The sequence below is a fragment of the Gossypium hirsutum genome, chromosome D10 (assembly GCF_007990345.1).
Source record: "Gossypium hirsutum isolate 1008001.06 chromosome D10, Gossypium_hirsutum_v2.1, whole genome shotgun sequence".
Classification (NCBI taxonomy): domain Eukaryota; kingdom Viridiplantae; phylum Streptophyta; class Magnoliopsida; order Malvales; family Malvaceae; genus Gossypium; species Gossypium hirsutum.
This window is the reverse complement of record NC_053446.1, coordinates 51,546,663-51,560,054: the sequence shown is the minus strand read 5'-3', so window position 1 is coordinate 51,560,054 and position 13,392 is coordinate 51,546,663. Positions and strand designations below refer to the sequence as shown.

General features: G+C 33.0%; 2 protein-coding genes and 1 long non-coding RNA gene across 7 annotated transcripts; 1 reads left to right on the top strand and 2 right to left on the bottom strand.

Annotated features, from left to right (window-relative positions):
- Nucleotides 1-692: 692 nt before the first annotated feature.
- On the bottom strand, nt 693-2,549 carry LOC107895503 (uncharacterized). Its single transcript, XM_041103233.1, has 3 exons — nt 2,330-2,549; nt 2,000-2,253; nt 693-1,234 (listed from the first exon to the last, which is right to left on the bottom strand). The coding sequence occupies exons 1-3, from the start codon at nt 2,486-2,488 to the stop codon at nt 856-858; spliced, it is 792 nt and encodes a 263-aa protein (XP_040959167.1). The 5' UTR covers nt 2,489-2,549; the 3' UTR covers nt 693-855.
- Nucleotides 2,550-3,718: 1,169 nt separating this feature from the next.
- On the bottom strand, nt 3,719-8,413 carry LOC107896633 (protein FAR1-RELATED SEQUENCE 11). Of its 4 annotated transcripts, none has more exons than XM_016821835.2 (5): nt 7,513-8,413; nt 7,112-7,177; nt 5,693-6,662; nt 4,872-5,315; nt 3,719-4,773 (listed from the first exon to the last, which is right to left on the bottom strand). In XM_016821835.2, exons 3-5 carry the CDS (start codon nt 6,659-6,661, stop codon nt 3,916-3,918), a joined length of 2,271 nt encoding a protein of 756 aa, XP_016677324.2. In that variant the 5' UTR covers nt 6,662; nt 7,112-7,177; nt 7,513-8,413; the 3' UTR covers nt 3,719-3,915. The 4 variants fall into 4 exon arrangements, with proteins under 4 accessions (XP_016677324.2, XP_040959164.1, XP_040959166.1 ...); XM_041103230.1 differs by having other exon boundaries at nt 7,489-8,350; XM_041103232.1 differs by having other exon boundaries at nt 7,723-8,350.
- Nucleotides 8,414-9,939: 1,526 nt separating this feature from the next.
- On the top strand, nt 9,940-13,162 carry LOC121222270 (uncharacterized). 2 transcript variants are annotated; one of them, XR_005919515.1, is made up of 3 exons: nt 9,940-10,066; nt 10,529-10,624; nt 11,578-13,162. It is a non-coding gene; the product is annotated as an uncharacterized lncRNA (long non-coding RNA). The 2 variants fall into 2 exon arrangements; XR_005919516.1 differs by having other exon boundaries at nt 9,990-10,066; nt 10,539-10,624; nt 11,578-12,499.
- The last annotated feature ends 230 nt before the right edge of the window (nt 13,163-13,392 follow it).

Sequence of the window (13,392 nt, the reverse complement as noted above, 5' to 3'; positions counted from 1 at the left end):
AAAATTTTCAGCCAACGTTGTTTTTTAATTAAAATTTACCATTTTATATGAATTTTGATGATTTGAAAATATAATTTAATAAAAAATTTTAATTATTTTATTTTAATAGTTAATAATAATTTAACTTATAAATATTAAAAATTAATAAATTAAATTAGAATTCCTATTTAATGAAAAAAAACTTGAAAAATAAAAATATATTATAAAAAATTAAGCTTATTTTATAACATATCCATTTTTATTTATTTTTAATTTTATATTAATTAACTTATTGTTGTTAAATATTAAAGCAAAATAAAAAAAATATTTTATATTAAATTTTGTCTTTTCAAATTATTTTAAACTTAAATTGAATAGCAAAATTCAATAAAAAAATTAACGGTAATGCAAAAATCAATCAAAAGTAAAGCAATAAAATTCAAAATAGAATTAAAGTATCGTGATAAATTTATATTTAGTTTGTAAAGATAGTGACAAATATCAATTTAAGTGAAGTATAATAGTAAATTTTAATTTGAACTTATATACATATTAACCCAATTTTTAAAAGGACCAAAAATTAAAGTATAATTATTGGGTCAACATCCTTACTTGCCCCTGAATTAACATCCGTTCACAAAATTCCAATTTTAATTTAAGAAAAAATCTCACTCAAAATTTTGTACTATGATCATGCAAATATCATACCACAATTTAAAGTTATATACTTTTTTCATTGTATAAAAAATTATCATTTACAAAAATCAAAAGAGTAATTTTTTTTTGCTTTTGGTATATCTAATGCAAATATAGCTCTAGTTTGTGCCTTCAGCTTTTGCCCCAGGCACCCAATTTGCTTTGCTCTAAATACAACCATCAAATTGCTTTCTGAAATCCCCCGGAAAACGAAAACGGAGGTGGTTGGTTAGGCAACTCTGTGATCACCGGGTCTTCTCTCGCCATGGTTGTCAACCGATGTGGTGGCGAACCAGGTGGCGATGTGTATAGGACGGTGGTTTCAAGTACCTGTTGGCGAACAAGTTGCTGTTGTTGGAACAACTTTTGGGCATGTAATGCAGTCAAGTAGAGGCCAGCCGCCAAGAAAACAGTCATCAATGTCAACACACCAGCCGCACAAAACAAACCTTCTCTGATTATGAGACAGCTTTCTCTCGGTTTCGACCAGTTTTTCAAATGTCCCGATTCCACACTTAGCCCTATCAACAACAAAATCTCCGCCACCGCAAAGCAAAGCCTGAAATTGAAATCAATGAAAACTTCAGCTGCTTTGCCTTTATAATTGAATTAATCGCACCAAAAGTCCTCAAATTATCGGACATTTTAAAATTGATCCTGAAACTTTAAAATCATCTTTAAAATATCATTTTAGTCGTCAACTTAAGCATACTGACATGAACCAAATTATAAATATATGTGTACCAACCGCATAGAGAGTTTGAATTTAATATGATAAACAATGGATGATGTGATGATGTTAATAAAATTTAAAATGACTATTTTTAAGCTTAAATGATAAAAAAAGTTCTCCTAAATTAATAATCAATTCGATCTCTACTGAAAAAAAACACCTAAACCTAATTGAGTCCTTAGTAAAAAATTAATCTAAAAATTTTGATAGCTTAATTGATTGTTAATTTTCTATTAAACCCTCATTTAATTGATTATTTATTTATTTAAATAAGTTCAGCTTGTTATCCATAAAGTAAATATATATGTATCTACAAAACCGTAGTCAAAGGTAGCCAAGTTATTTAATGTTTAAGCTAATGTTTTAAGGACTCAATGAAAACTTCTACAGTGTAAGTTCGAATTTAGAATTTGTATCATAGTTTGATGTAAGATATAATTAACCTTAATAGTTTAAAGAAAAGGGTAATCGAAATTCTTAAGCAGCATAGGAAAAAAAAACTGGAGAAAGGGCACGAAAATGAAGTAATGCAATTGAAGAGGGCGGTGAAACTCAGAATGAAGGCTGATAGTGTATGTTTGAGAATGTTACCAAGTGGTGACAAAGAAAAATCCAGCCTGCCAGGTGAGAGTCTTGAACTGAGTGGAATCAGGATCCCATGAAAGCAGAACCGGCGGCGGTGATTTACTCACCGCAATCAACATGTACATATGTTCCACCAACATCACCACTGCAAGTCCCACAAATGCCACTGCTGAACACAACAATGCCATCTTCCCGCTTCCACTGTATATGCATTCATATTTCACGTCTTTCCCATCTTCTCCACTCTCCACCCATTTTTCCTACGCCACATCATGTGTATATCAACGAACTGAAGCGAGGACATAAAGGGAAAAGGGGAGGGGGGGAGTTAAGTACCTGGGAACGAGTGGCTTCGGCTATGAGGCAAAGTACGAAGCAGAAGAGACCACATATGATGGTGACAACTATGAAAGCAACACCGGTTTTGCTGCCTAATTCGGTGCTTCGACGACTTGGGGCGAGATCAGCATGTGTGACACCTACTGTTTTAGGCATTTTTGGGCAATAAAAATGGAATTCATGCAAGGAGTTGATGGGCGGGCGGGGAATTAAATGGTTTGCGCTACCAAAACTAAAGGAATTATAGAATAGCTTGGAGCAAAGGTTGCTTAAAGCCCAAAGATTCCAATGATTCTGGCCTTTACTGTGAAGTTATTCACATTGATTGTGGCTTTTTCTATAATTTTTTTAAAGATGGCCACAATGGGGGTCGCTTCATCATAGACACGTGTAAAATGTTAGAGACTTCACCGTCTGTTATCTCAAAGTGCATTTCCCATCCTTTCTTTTTCTTTACCTTTGCCTCAAAGTGGAATTTCTTAGCCATTGCAATTGTAATAGATACGAATGTTACTGTTTCAGCTCACATTATGATTATTTTTTATATTCTCTATGTCACATTAAATTTTGATTTAAGTTAGATTTTAATTTTTAAATTAAAACCTTAAAAAAATCAAGATATGAATTATATTTTTTTGGGGAAGTTAAATAACAATTTTATCAAGTACATGGTCAAAGGTTCTTATCTGTATATCCTCACTAAATAGGAATAAACTTTCCCATTACTGGTTTTTTCCATTAAGATGTTACTTAACTTAGCATTGGATCCCACAAACATTGGAAATCGGATTGGTATATCAAATTAATTGACCGATTAGTTCAAACAAAAAGATTAAATCAGTTAAACTACGAACTCTTTGAATCGATTAAATTAGGATAAAATTTTGATCAAGTTTATGGTTGAATTGAATTTTATGATTCTATGATTTTTTTTATAATCTATTTAATTAAAACTGAATCGATGATTAAACCAATCAAATTAAAAATTGATAATTTGACTAATTCGATTATTAATTTACCATGGACATTTTAACAAAATTTTGAAGTTTAGAGATTGAATTACTATAAAAATGAAACTAAACAGGTTTGGCTTTCAATGTTGACCAAACAAAACATAAAGTTCCTAGATGCCTAAAGTTTCAATTGTTGAGATTTGCCAATTTTAGAGAAAGGAATAATAACCCAACAAAGTGATACCCCCCTGAAAGAACAAATGCGACAATGACTTAAAGAATATTAATGTCGGTTTGCCGCAGTGCCTTCTAATCTTCTCTGGTTTATTCCAAGAATATATTACAATTATATAATTAATTCATCTTTCTGCATAAACTTCAAAGTTTATGTTCCACAAAGTTGTTACTTATACAGTAGAATAATTTTAAAAAATAAAAACAAAACTATCTTTAAATGATGGTATTTAGTGAATTTAAAGGTTTGAATCTGACACTTGTAATCCTAAGACAGATCTTCATATTTGGATTTATGGGATTCCTTTTTTCCATCTAAAAATGTGGAAGAGTAACTAACAATAACATCAAGCATTTGTTGTTTGTAAACCTACTAATGGTTTCTAATGCTTCAACTTAAATATATCCTAATGCATCTCCATTCAAATTGTCCCCTTCCATCATTGGACAATCTGATGAATCATGTTCGAAATGCCCACAGCAAGAATCGGAATAATGTCTTCGTTTTCGAGTTATATCGATCCCATCTCTTGGCCTTCTATCCTTCAGCTTTCCTGAAGTGAGAGGTTCATGAGAAGTCCCCATTGTAAAGCTTCGAACAATTCCATCTGTATCTTCTACCTCTGGTAAGATCAAATCCGATGGACAATTGTATACGATATCATTTGCACTTTGTGTCGTCCTAGGAAGGTCCTTGATGTGGGAAAGAACCATGGCGGTTTGCTCACAAGCAACATCGAGGCGTTCCTTTGTTTCGATTGACTCTGCTATGAGTGCTGAAGTCAAGGACTCTAACAACTGAATCTTTTCGGAGTGCTCTCTCGTTGCATTGCTTAATGGGTTTATGGAAGACGAACTATTCAAACGCCAACGGCTGGGCAGGTATGGGTCTGGAATATGGAAACAGTTATTACTGGATAGAACACGAAGAACATGCCTGCAAAGAATACCTGCAAACTCAAAATGATGGCAACTACAACTAATCTGCTCTTCACACAGAACGCAGATCACTTTACACCCTCCATCCATTTGGGTATGGTGTTTGACCTCGAAGCAGCCTTCATCAACCACAAAGGATGCATATTGTGGAGCCAATAAAAGCTCTTCTTGGAGCTTACCAAAGGCATACGGTGTAAGAACAGTAGCCGCATGAGATTCAATTGGTGACCCTGTTTTAAGGCAGACTTTCTGCAATTTCCTCGGCTGCTTTTGCTTAGAACCAGCCCGGTCATTGAATTCAACAACCTCAGCCACCTACAAAAGAAAAAGATGTTCAATAAGATTTGGCATAGTAAAATAAATCTATATCAACAAAATACGGAAGGAGGAAAAAAAAATAAAAAATTGCGCACTTGTTCTACAAAACGATCTAGTCGGGACTGTGCACTCAAAATCCGTTGGATGAAAGTAGTAGTAGTCTCTGATTGACATAAACTTGTCAAACCTGCAAAGAAGTAAGGCCTCAAGAATGGCAAAGCCCAAAATGTCCGCAATGCATATAAGCTGATAATGTGCTTATTATCATGGAGTCCATATTTATCAATCATTTCTCTCCATTCTTCTTCAAATTCTTCTAACAGCTCCAGACCATAAAGCCGATAAAAATCAGATTTCCAGTCATCATATCGCGACCCGAGCAAAACAGAGAACCAATCTGAGAACTTCGAGATAATGTGGCAAATACTAAAAGCATGCTTCGTTTCAGGCATTTCAACAGCAATTGCCTCTTTCAGCCACATATTTTGGTCAGTTAGTAGGGTTTGTGGAGCCTTTCCTTTCATGAAGCCCAAAAATGTCTGCATAAATATTGGGAACATCAAGAATCAGAAAGACGTGCAATCAGAGAACTAAAAACCAAAACACAAAAAGGAAAATGACAGCTACATAAGGACTAGAAACTTAAAGAATCAAATACGCATCAATTGCACTTTAAAACTCCATTCACCTTATTGTTTTTAACTTCGAGATTAAATTACTCCATGTACATATTTACATCCCATAATTTATACTTTGACAGCATCGAAACTTTAGAAATGAATTAGGAGAAATCGAAGTGTGTGAAGTTAATTATCCCAAAAAAAGGTGCAAAGTCTGCGGCAGGAGCCCCATCGCCAAGGTAAATTGCATATCTGTAGTATACTAAGAGTAAAATGTATGGTTATAGGTTTTCTACCTTCAATCCCCATGAGAAAGATTGTATGTTTTCATCTCGTAAAAGGACACATCCAAAAAAAGTGGTCATTCCATGATTGTCTACTCCAACCCAAACACCTAATAGCATGTCATAGGCATCCAGGCGGTGCGTCGTATCGAAAACCACAGCATCTCCAAATGACACGTATAACTGAACAGATGAAGCATAAGTCCATGCAATATGTTCCAGCCTGTTATGGCCATCTAATTTGAAATCATATTGAAAGTTGGGATTTTCATCTTTTAGTTTTTTGCACATTGCAATAAGATCAATAGGATCATTATCGCGATTGACATTTCTAAAAGACTGCAGCAGGTTCCTCACATCTATTTCTGTAAACGGTAAACAGCCTAACTTGATTCCTTTCTCTAGCTCCATCAATCTTAACATTTGTCTCACTGACATTCCAGCTTTTGCAAACATGCAAATCCGTGCTTTGTCATCTGGAGTAATGGTACAGTAGGCAGGAAGAAGACATACTTCATTTGCTTTTAAGAGTTCATGGTTGTGGATGTTGCTAAAGGCAGTAACACGCCATTCAGGAACATTAAAATCTGCACGCTTGACAATGCGCATGTATGCTCGACAACCGCAACGTGACGATTTGCGATTCCTCTGCATCTTCCCATCTTCAGATAACTTCATCTGCGGATATCCGCCTCGATGGCAAGTAAAATCCCTTCTCGTGACACCTCGACCAATCCCATCTTTCCCTCGGGTTCGATGGCGTCTGATCGAGAAACCACATTGTTTGGCAAAACTGCAATAAAATTCATAAGCAGCATCCTGTGATACAAACCTCTGGCCGATAAATGGAACAAGATTCACAGAAGTTTGTTGCGACAATATCGTGTCTTCGGGCATTTCCACAATAGTTCCATTATCATCTTGAGATAAATCAGTTCCATTTTCAGAAGATTCCATCACCATACTTGCCCCTTCTGACATTCTTTACACAAAAGAAAAATAAAATCTCAATTATACACAATATAACAAAAACAAGTAATAGTTAAACAAAATTTGCAAATACAGTGAAGCCATATGAAATAATACTATGAAAGCAAAAGAGCTAGTGAGCGCAATCATAACATAAAAATAAGATCAAAGAAATACATCGTATGAAGTAAAGAAACTAGCTAATCTTCTCCTTCGATACTCTTCTTCATGCCAGCTAATTTCTTTTATCATTTCCTCGGAAGATCCATTAATAACTAATAAGTGATCACTTAAAATTAGCATTAACAAAACTAATTCTTCAATTAACCCAATGTGTAGACTAACATTTCAAATCAAAGGGAACTTGAAAATTCCACTATATTTCGATAAAATAAAGCCAGATCAAAACAATAAAAAGAAAAACACAGAATATAGCTTAAATTTGGAGCAAAAGGAACTCACTCGATAGCAAAATTTCTCAATGCAAGCTTGATTTCTTAGCCATTTGATACCCTCTGGAAAATGACCCTACACCCAGAAAAGGGAAATCATTACAATTTAAAAAAGATCAATTTAAAAAGGAACTCACTTATTTACAGTTTGAGTAACTTGCTTAGTAAATTTGCAAAAATGAACTCTTTAAATTTGAATTAATTAATATTCGATTGATTGGACTTGTAACTTTAATTTTGGGCTTGTTCATAATTTTGTCGAATTTAATTTGAACTTAAAGTGGATTTGGTCTCTTTTTATAATTCGGACAATTTTGCCACATTAATGTTTGGCATATATAAATATTTTTATGTAATTTTGAATTACAAAAATACAAAAAAAAATACCATAAGGGGGAATGGGAAAATTACAAGAAGGCCCCCCTGGTTTTGCAAATTTTATAATCTGGTCCGCAGGACCCTGCACTCGCTCCACTACACCACTCGTGAACCACCATCCAACCCCAACTCAGCAAATCAACCACCATAATTTTTAAAAAAAAACAAAGGAAAACTCTTTTTTTTACGAAATCCCAGCTTGAACCTGAAAATAAGCAGAGAAATCAGAAGAAGAAAAAGTACGAAACCAGTTTCCCCCAAGGATTCATCGGAGCCGTTTGGGGTCTCCGTTCATCGATCCGGACGGTCGAAAGTCAGCCACCTACGAGAGGAGCCACATATCTCGGAATCGTGCTGGATCAACGGTAAACGGCGGAGATCAGGTCAGGAGAAGTTCAAGAGGTTTTCGGGTCCTAAAGTTTTTGTTTGGTTTCGATTTTGGAATATCGGAACCAGTAGAAGCGAAGGGGGAAGAAAATCGGTCTTTTCGTGGCCACCGATCAACGTAAACGGCGGCACCGCCGGCGGTTAAAGAAGGCGGCAGTTAGGAATATCTCGCTAAGAAAAGGAAAGGGAAAAAAATGAGATGAAAGGAGGAAAGAAACGACGAATCAGGTGGCGCTGGAGAAGACCGCCGGAGAACCAGGCGCTGGCGTCAAGGGAGGGAAAGCTAGGGTTTGCTAAAGAGAGAAGAAGAACGAAAGATGAGAAAGGAGAACAAAAGAATCGAGAAAATGGGAAAGAAAAAGGAAAAACGAGAAAATGAAAAAACAGAAGGAAATAATACAATCACTTATTATTTATTTATTTTTATGGTTTTTTTCCTAATAAAAATATTATTATCTCAAATGATATACTGATAAGATTATTTATTAAAAAAATATATTTGCAATAGTTATCATAGGTGGTGCCTTACAAGTTGACATGATCAATTTTTCTTTCTATAATTATCATGCCATCATTTGGTCATAATACGACGACACCGGTATTACTTATCTAAATACGGATTGGAAGGATGGAGAAAACTTGTCACGCGACACTAACATTACCTTTCAACACAAACTTTTCTCCCAAAAATACTAAATTGTTTATTCACAAAAAAACATTATTATAAAAATAAAATTAATATTTTGTTATTCATGCCAAGTACTAAACTGTTTTATTCTCGGGCAAAATATTAATAAAAGTCTTTTTTTTAATTACTGAAATGGACCCAGTAAAAAATTAATTACTAGAATGGCCTAATTCCCCGAAAACACGTCCACGTCAGCGCGTTGTCAGGTGACAAAGTAAGAAAACGTTTTTTCAAGGAAGCTGTAATAGGCCAATTTTCTCGGCCCATTTTGTAAAACCAAATAAAAAAGAAAAGAAAAACAAAATATTTAAGTTTAGCCCAAATGTCCATTTACACAGCCCAATTACAATTAAAAAATCTAAACCCGATCCTAAACCTAGCTCAAAATATTCCCAAACCCCGAAACCCTAGCCTTCAGCAACGAGCAGCACCGCCGTCAAACCCAGGGCCTCTTCCGCGCGTGCTGCGCCTCTGCGCGCGTGCGTCTCCTCCAGTTGGCCTCCATACACGCCACGTCCACCCTCCGTATGCAGTACTTGCAAATAAGAACAAAAAAACAACGCAGCAGGAAAAGAAAAATATTTTTATTTTTATTTGGATTTTTCAGATTTCATTTTTTTGAAGGGGGCTATATTAAAAGAGGGAGCCCTTTGTATTTGAAAAAAAAGGAAAAAAGGGGAAGAACACAGTCATATTGTATCAAACACGAAATCAATACAAAGAGGAAAAGGTTTTCTTTTTTCCTTTTTCGATTGGGTTCTTTTTCTTTTCCGATTGTTCATCTTTCTACTTCTGTCTTGCTATTTACCGCACATACATACGCGAAGCAAATAAAAGAAAAAGAGAGGGAAACGTACTTGGTGGCACGACCCCGGCTCTCTCCGTCGCCATCGGAGTATGGGCTGAGGTCGGCGATTGCTCAAATACCCACGGTACCTGGAGCGGCGCAGAGTTTTTTAGTTTAGGTTTGGTTTTAATGTGGGTGCTAGCTTATTTAGGGTTTATTTTAGTTTAAAAGAAGGGTCATGTAACAGCCCAATTTTGACCCTAATCTGATAAAGTAGTTTCGAGACCACGAATTCGAGTCTAAAAATATTTTAATATTATTTTCTGTGTTAAATATGTTTGAAATTATATATGTGAAAGTTTCGTGAAATAATTTTATTGTTTGTATGCTTAATTTGAGAAAATGGCTAAATCGCGTAAAGTGAAAATTTGAGGGTTAAATATGAAAGTGCTTAGTTGTTTTTGTCTTTATAAATTGGAGGTTCTATGTGGCAATTAAGCCATTTTCCAAGTTAGTGGACGGCATTAGGTGATATATATGGTTTTCTTATATTATTAATATAATATATATGTTATAATAAGGTATAATATATTATTATGTTATAATAAACATTAAAAAAAAAGCCATTATCATTTTTTTTCCCTTCATCTTCATCACGAAACAAAACAAAAACAAAACAAAGAAACAAAGCTAGGGTATTCGGCCATTGTTGAGCTTGATTCAAGGTGAGTTCTAGCTCGGTTTTTGATAATTTTTATATTTTTGAGATCGTTGCTTCGAATACCATCCGACCCATGCTAGAATTTTTGATTTTGATGAATATTTTGAGTTATGCCATTAATGAATAATTGTGTTCTATGATGTTTGATGATGGATTATGAAATATATGTGTTAGATTAACATGTTTTGTCTTTGAATTTTTGGTAAATTTGAGTAATTAGGGCTAAATTAAAAAAATAAATTTTTGAGGGACTAAAATGAAAAATAAATGAAATGCATGGACTTGTATGAATACAAGGAAGATTCGGCCTAGCTATGTTGTTGTGAGATTTTGTGTAAATTGTGTTTTATGCAATTGGGATTAAATTGCAAAAAGTGTAAAATATTAGGGGCAAAATGGTAATTTTCCTATTTATGTGTTTTTGGATTAAATTGAATGTTTTAATATTTAAATTAGCTCATTCTAGATATATTTAGATCAAGAACCAAAGAAATCGGAGTTCGATCGGGGGAAAGATAAAATCGTCGAATAATCGTCCGATTTCGATTTTTCACCGTCTGAGGTAAGTCAACTAGCAATTTAATGTTATTAATTAATATACATATATATATATATTGTATTTGGATGAGCTTAAATTGAAAGTATATAGCTTGAATTTAGTCAAAGTAAAAATGATATGTATATATATAAATATATGATTAATGTTCGAATATACATATATGTATACACATATATGTAAGCTCTTGAATTTAGTTGAAGAATGAATATGGCTTATGTATAAATTCTTGGTTATTAATCGAAAGGTATGTATAGTATATATATATATAAATATAAGGTTCGAATGTATATATATGTAAGTACATATATGTACAAACTATTGGATTGATTAAAAATATATATGTTATATTTGCATAAGTAGTTTTGAAATGGTATGTACATGTGAGTTGAAATTTATATGTATATGATAGAATTGAATGAGCACATAAATATATATTTACATGTATATGTTTTTGTATTGAGTTTGGGTATAATTTTTATATAAGTTTATATGAAGTTCGGAAATACAAATATAATTGAATATGTTTTGTGTTAAATTTAGGTGTGACTATTACATAAAGTATGTATGAGACTCGAATATATACAAACTTATAAATGTACATGTTTATGTATTGAATTTAGGTATGATAATTATATAAGTTTATGTGAGATTCAATTATGTAATTATATTCATGTGAAGCTTTTGAATGGAGTTGAAGGTACAAAATTGTTAGCTTGGATTACTATAAGATGTTCGAATGCATGATATTAATAGTAGCCCTTAATGTATTAAGTTATATATCTGTATATGATCATATGTATAATTAAGTTATTAAGCTGGATTCAATATCTGAACTTTATATACCTATGTAGTTTAAAGGCATAATTTATATATATTGAGCTAAATTTTTATACATGGAATCTTATATACATATACATTTTGAAAGTGATTTGTATTTATATAAATTGAGTGTTCAGGCTCGGTGCCTAGCAGGCTTGATACCAGTGATATGTTTCAGACTTTAAGTCTAGCAGGCTTGTCGCCGGTGAAACATTTCAGACTTTAAATCTAGCAGGCTTGACGCCGGTGAAACATTTCAGACTTTAAGTCTAGCAGGCTTGACGTCGGTGAAACATTTCAGACTTTATGTCTAGCAGGCTAAGTGCCAGTGTATTGAATCAGGCCTTAAGCCTAGCAGGTTTTGTGCCGGTGAATCTATTCATATCATGTGTTTACATGTATCGAATATGTGTATGATTTAGTCATATGGATTTATAGAATATGTATATACATTTGGTCATTGTGTTTGATGAGCATATAAACATTAGTTTATATGTATTTGATGAGTATGGATTTATATATATATATTCAATTTTATGAAATTGTTAGGTATATTCGCGTTCAGATAGATGTATGTGAGAAATCTATATATGCATTTTGGTAAGTGTAAATGTATTTGGTTATATTCGTTTGATGTGTATGTATATATATATTCGGATATAAAATTTGTTAAGTACATAAATATGCGTTCGGTTACACACATATGAAGTGTATATGCATTTGGTTTTAGGTATTTGATAATGATGTATGCATTTGTTTATATGTAAATGATATATAAAAGTATTCGGTTGTAAGTTTTTGATGAGTATTTAAATATACAATTGTTATGCATATTGTATATACATATTTATATATTCATTGGTAAGCATTCTACGAGTACATATATTTGATTATAAATAAGATGATTATGAGTAACAAATATTCAAATAGTAATATATGTCGTATTTGCGATTTCAATAAGTTTAATTATGAATTTATATTATTCTTCTTTTATATATATTTTAGTTATGCTATAGACTTACTAAGCTATGTAAGCTTACTTTGTTTGTTTACGTCTATCTGTTTATAGATCAAAAAACAAAAATCAAATCAAGCTTCAAGCTCAGGGATCGTCAGCAAGTTTATCACCTTATCTATTGTCTCGGTATTTAAAATATTTAAATTCTAACTATGGCATGTACAGACTAGAAAATGTTTTGAAGGTCGTACTTTGTTGTATTGTATATGAATATAATAGCCATACTAAAATGGTTTATTTCCTTATAGATTTGCTAGTTTGTAATGTCTTTACTAGTTAGATTATAATGTCTTTGTTTATTAAAAATGGTTAGAAGAGAAGTTTAACATTTTGCATATTTAATGTATATGTATATGTATAATATATATGTATTGATTTTGAGATGGTTGTATTTTGTTCAGTAATGCCTCGTAACCCTAATTCGGCGATGGATACGGGTTAGGGTTGTTACAGGTCATTAAAACGCCGTCGTTTAGAGTCAATCCAATGACTACGAAACGGCACCGTTCTGAATACCCGATCCAACGGTTACCCGGTCCGGGAAGGATCCGCACTTCATGGGTCGTTTGGTTTATTTATTCGGCAGGTCCCTTCATGTTTAATAGAATCGCAATTTGATTTCTTTTATTTATTTGTAATTTGTATCGCACATTTAACTCTGTATTCATTTAGATCCAAACCCGAACGGTACCGTTTTTGTCTTGGATTGTGATTACTTTAATGTTTGCGTTTAATTGTCTGATTGGTCCCTCAATTCTGAAATAGATTTCAACTTAATACAAATCTAATATTCTTTTCCAAATTTGACAAGTTTCTTTTAAAAAAAAATTAGAATCAGTTTCACTTTCATTTATTATAAAATTTAACATATTTTTTTTATATTTAACTTTTAATAATGTTTTAAATTCATTGTTCCTATAGTTTTAAAACTTAT

What these genes read in the sequence shown, in the direction of transcription:
- LOC107895503 (XM_041103233.1), bottom strand. Translation starts at nt 2,488, where the DNA reads ATGCCTAAAACAGTAGGTGTCACACATGCTGATCTCGCCCCAAGTCGT. An exon ending in CCGAAGCCACTCGTTCCCAG is followed by an intron (nt 2,254 to 2,329) that starts GTACTTAACTCC and finishes GATGTGGCGTAG; the next exon opens with GAAAAATGGGTGGAGAGTGG. An exon ending in TTTTTCTTTGTCACCACTTG is followed by an intron (nt 1,235 to 1,999) that starts GTAACATTCTCA and finishes TTTCAATTTCAG; the next exon opens with GCTTTGCTTTGCGGTGGCGG.
- LOC107896633 (XM_016821835.2), bottom strand. Translation starts at nt 6,661, where the DNA reads ATGTCAGAAGGGGCAAGTATGGTGATGGAATCTTCTGAAAATGGAACT. An exon ending in CTTTCTCATGGGGATTGAAG is followed by an intron (nt 5,316 to 5,692) that starts GTAGAAAACCTA and finishes ATATTTATGCAG; the next exon opens with ACATTTTTGGGCTTCATGAA. An exon ending in TAGATCGTTTTGTAGAACAA is followed by an intron (nt 4,774 to 4,871) that starts GTGCGCAATTTT and finishes TTTCTTTTGTAG; the next exon opens with GTGGCTGAGGTTGTTGAATT.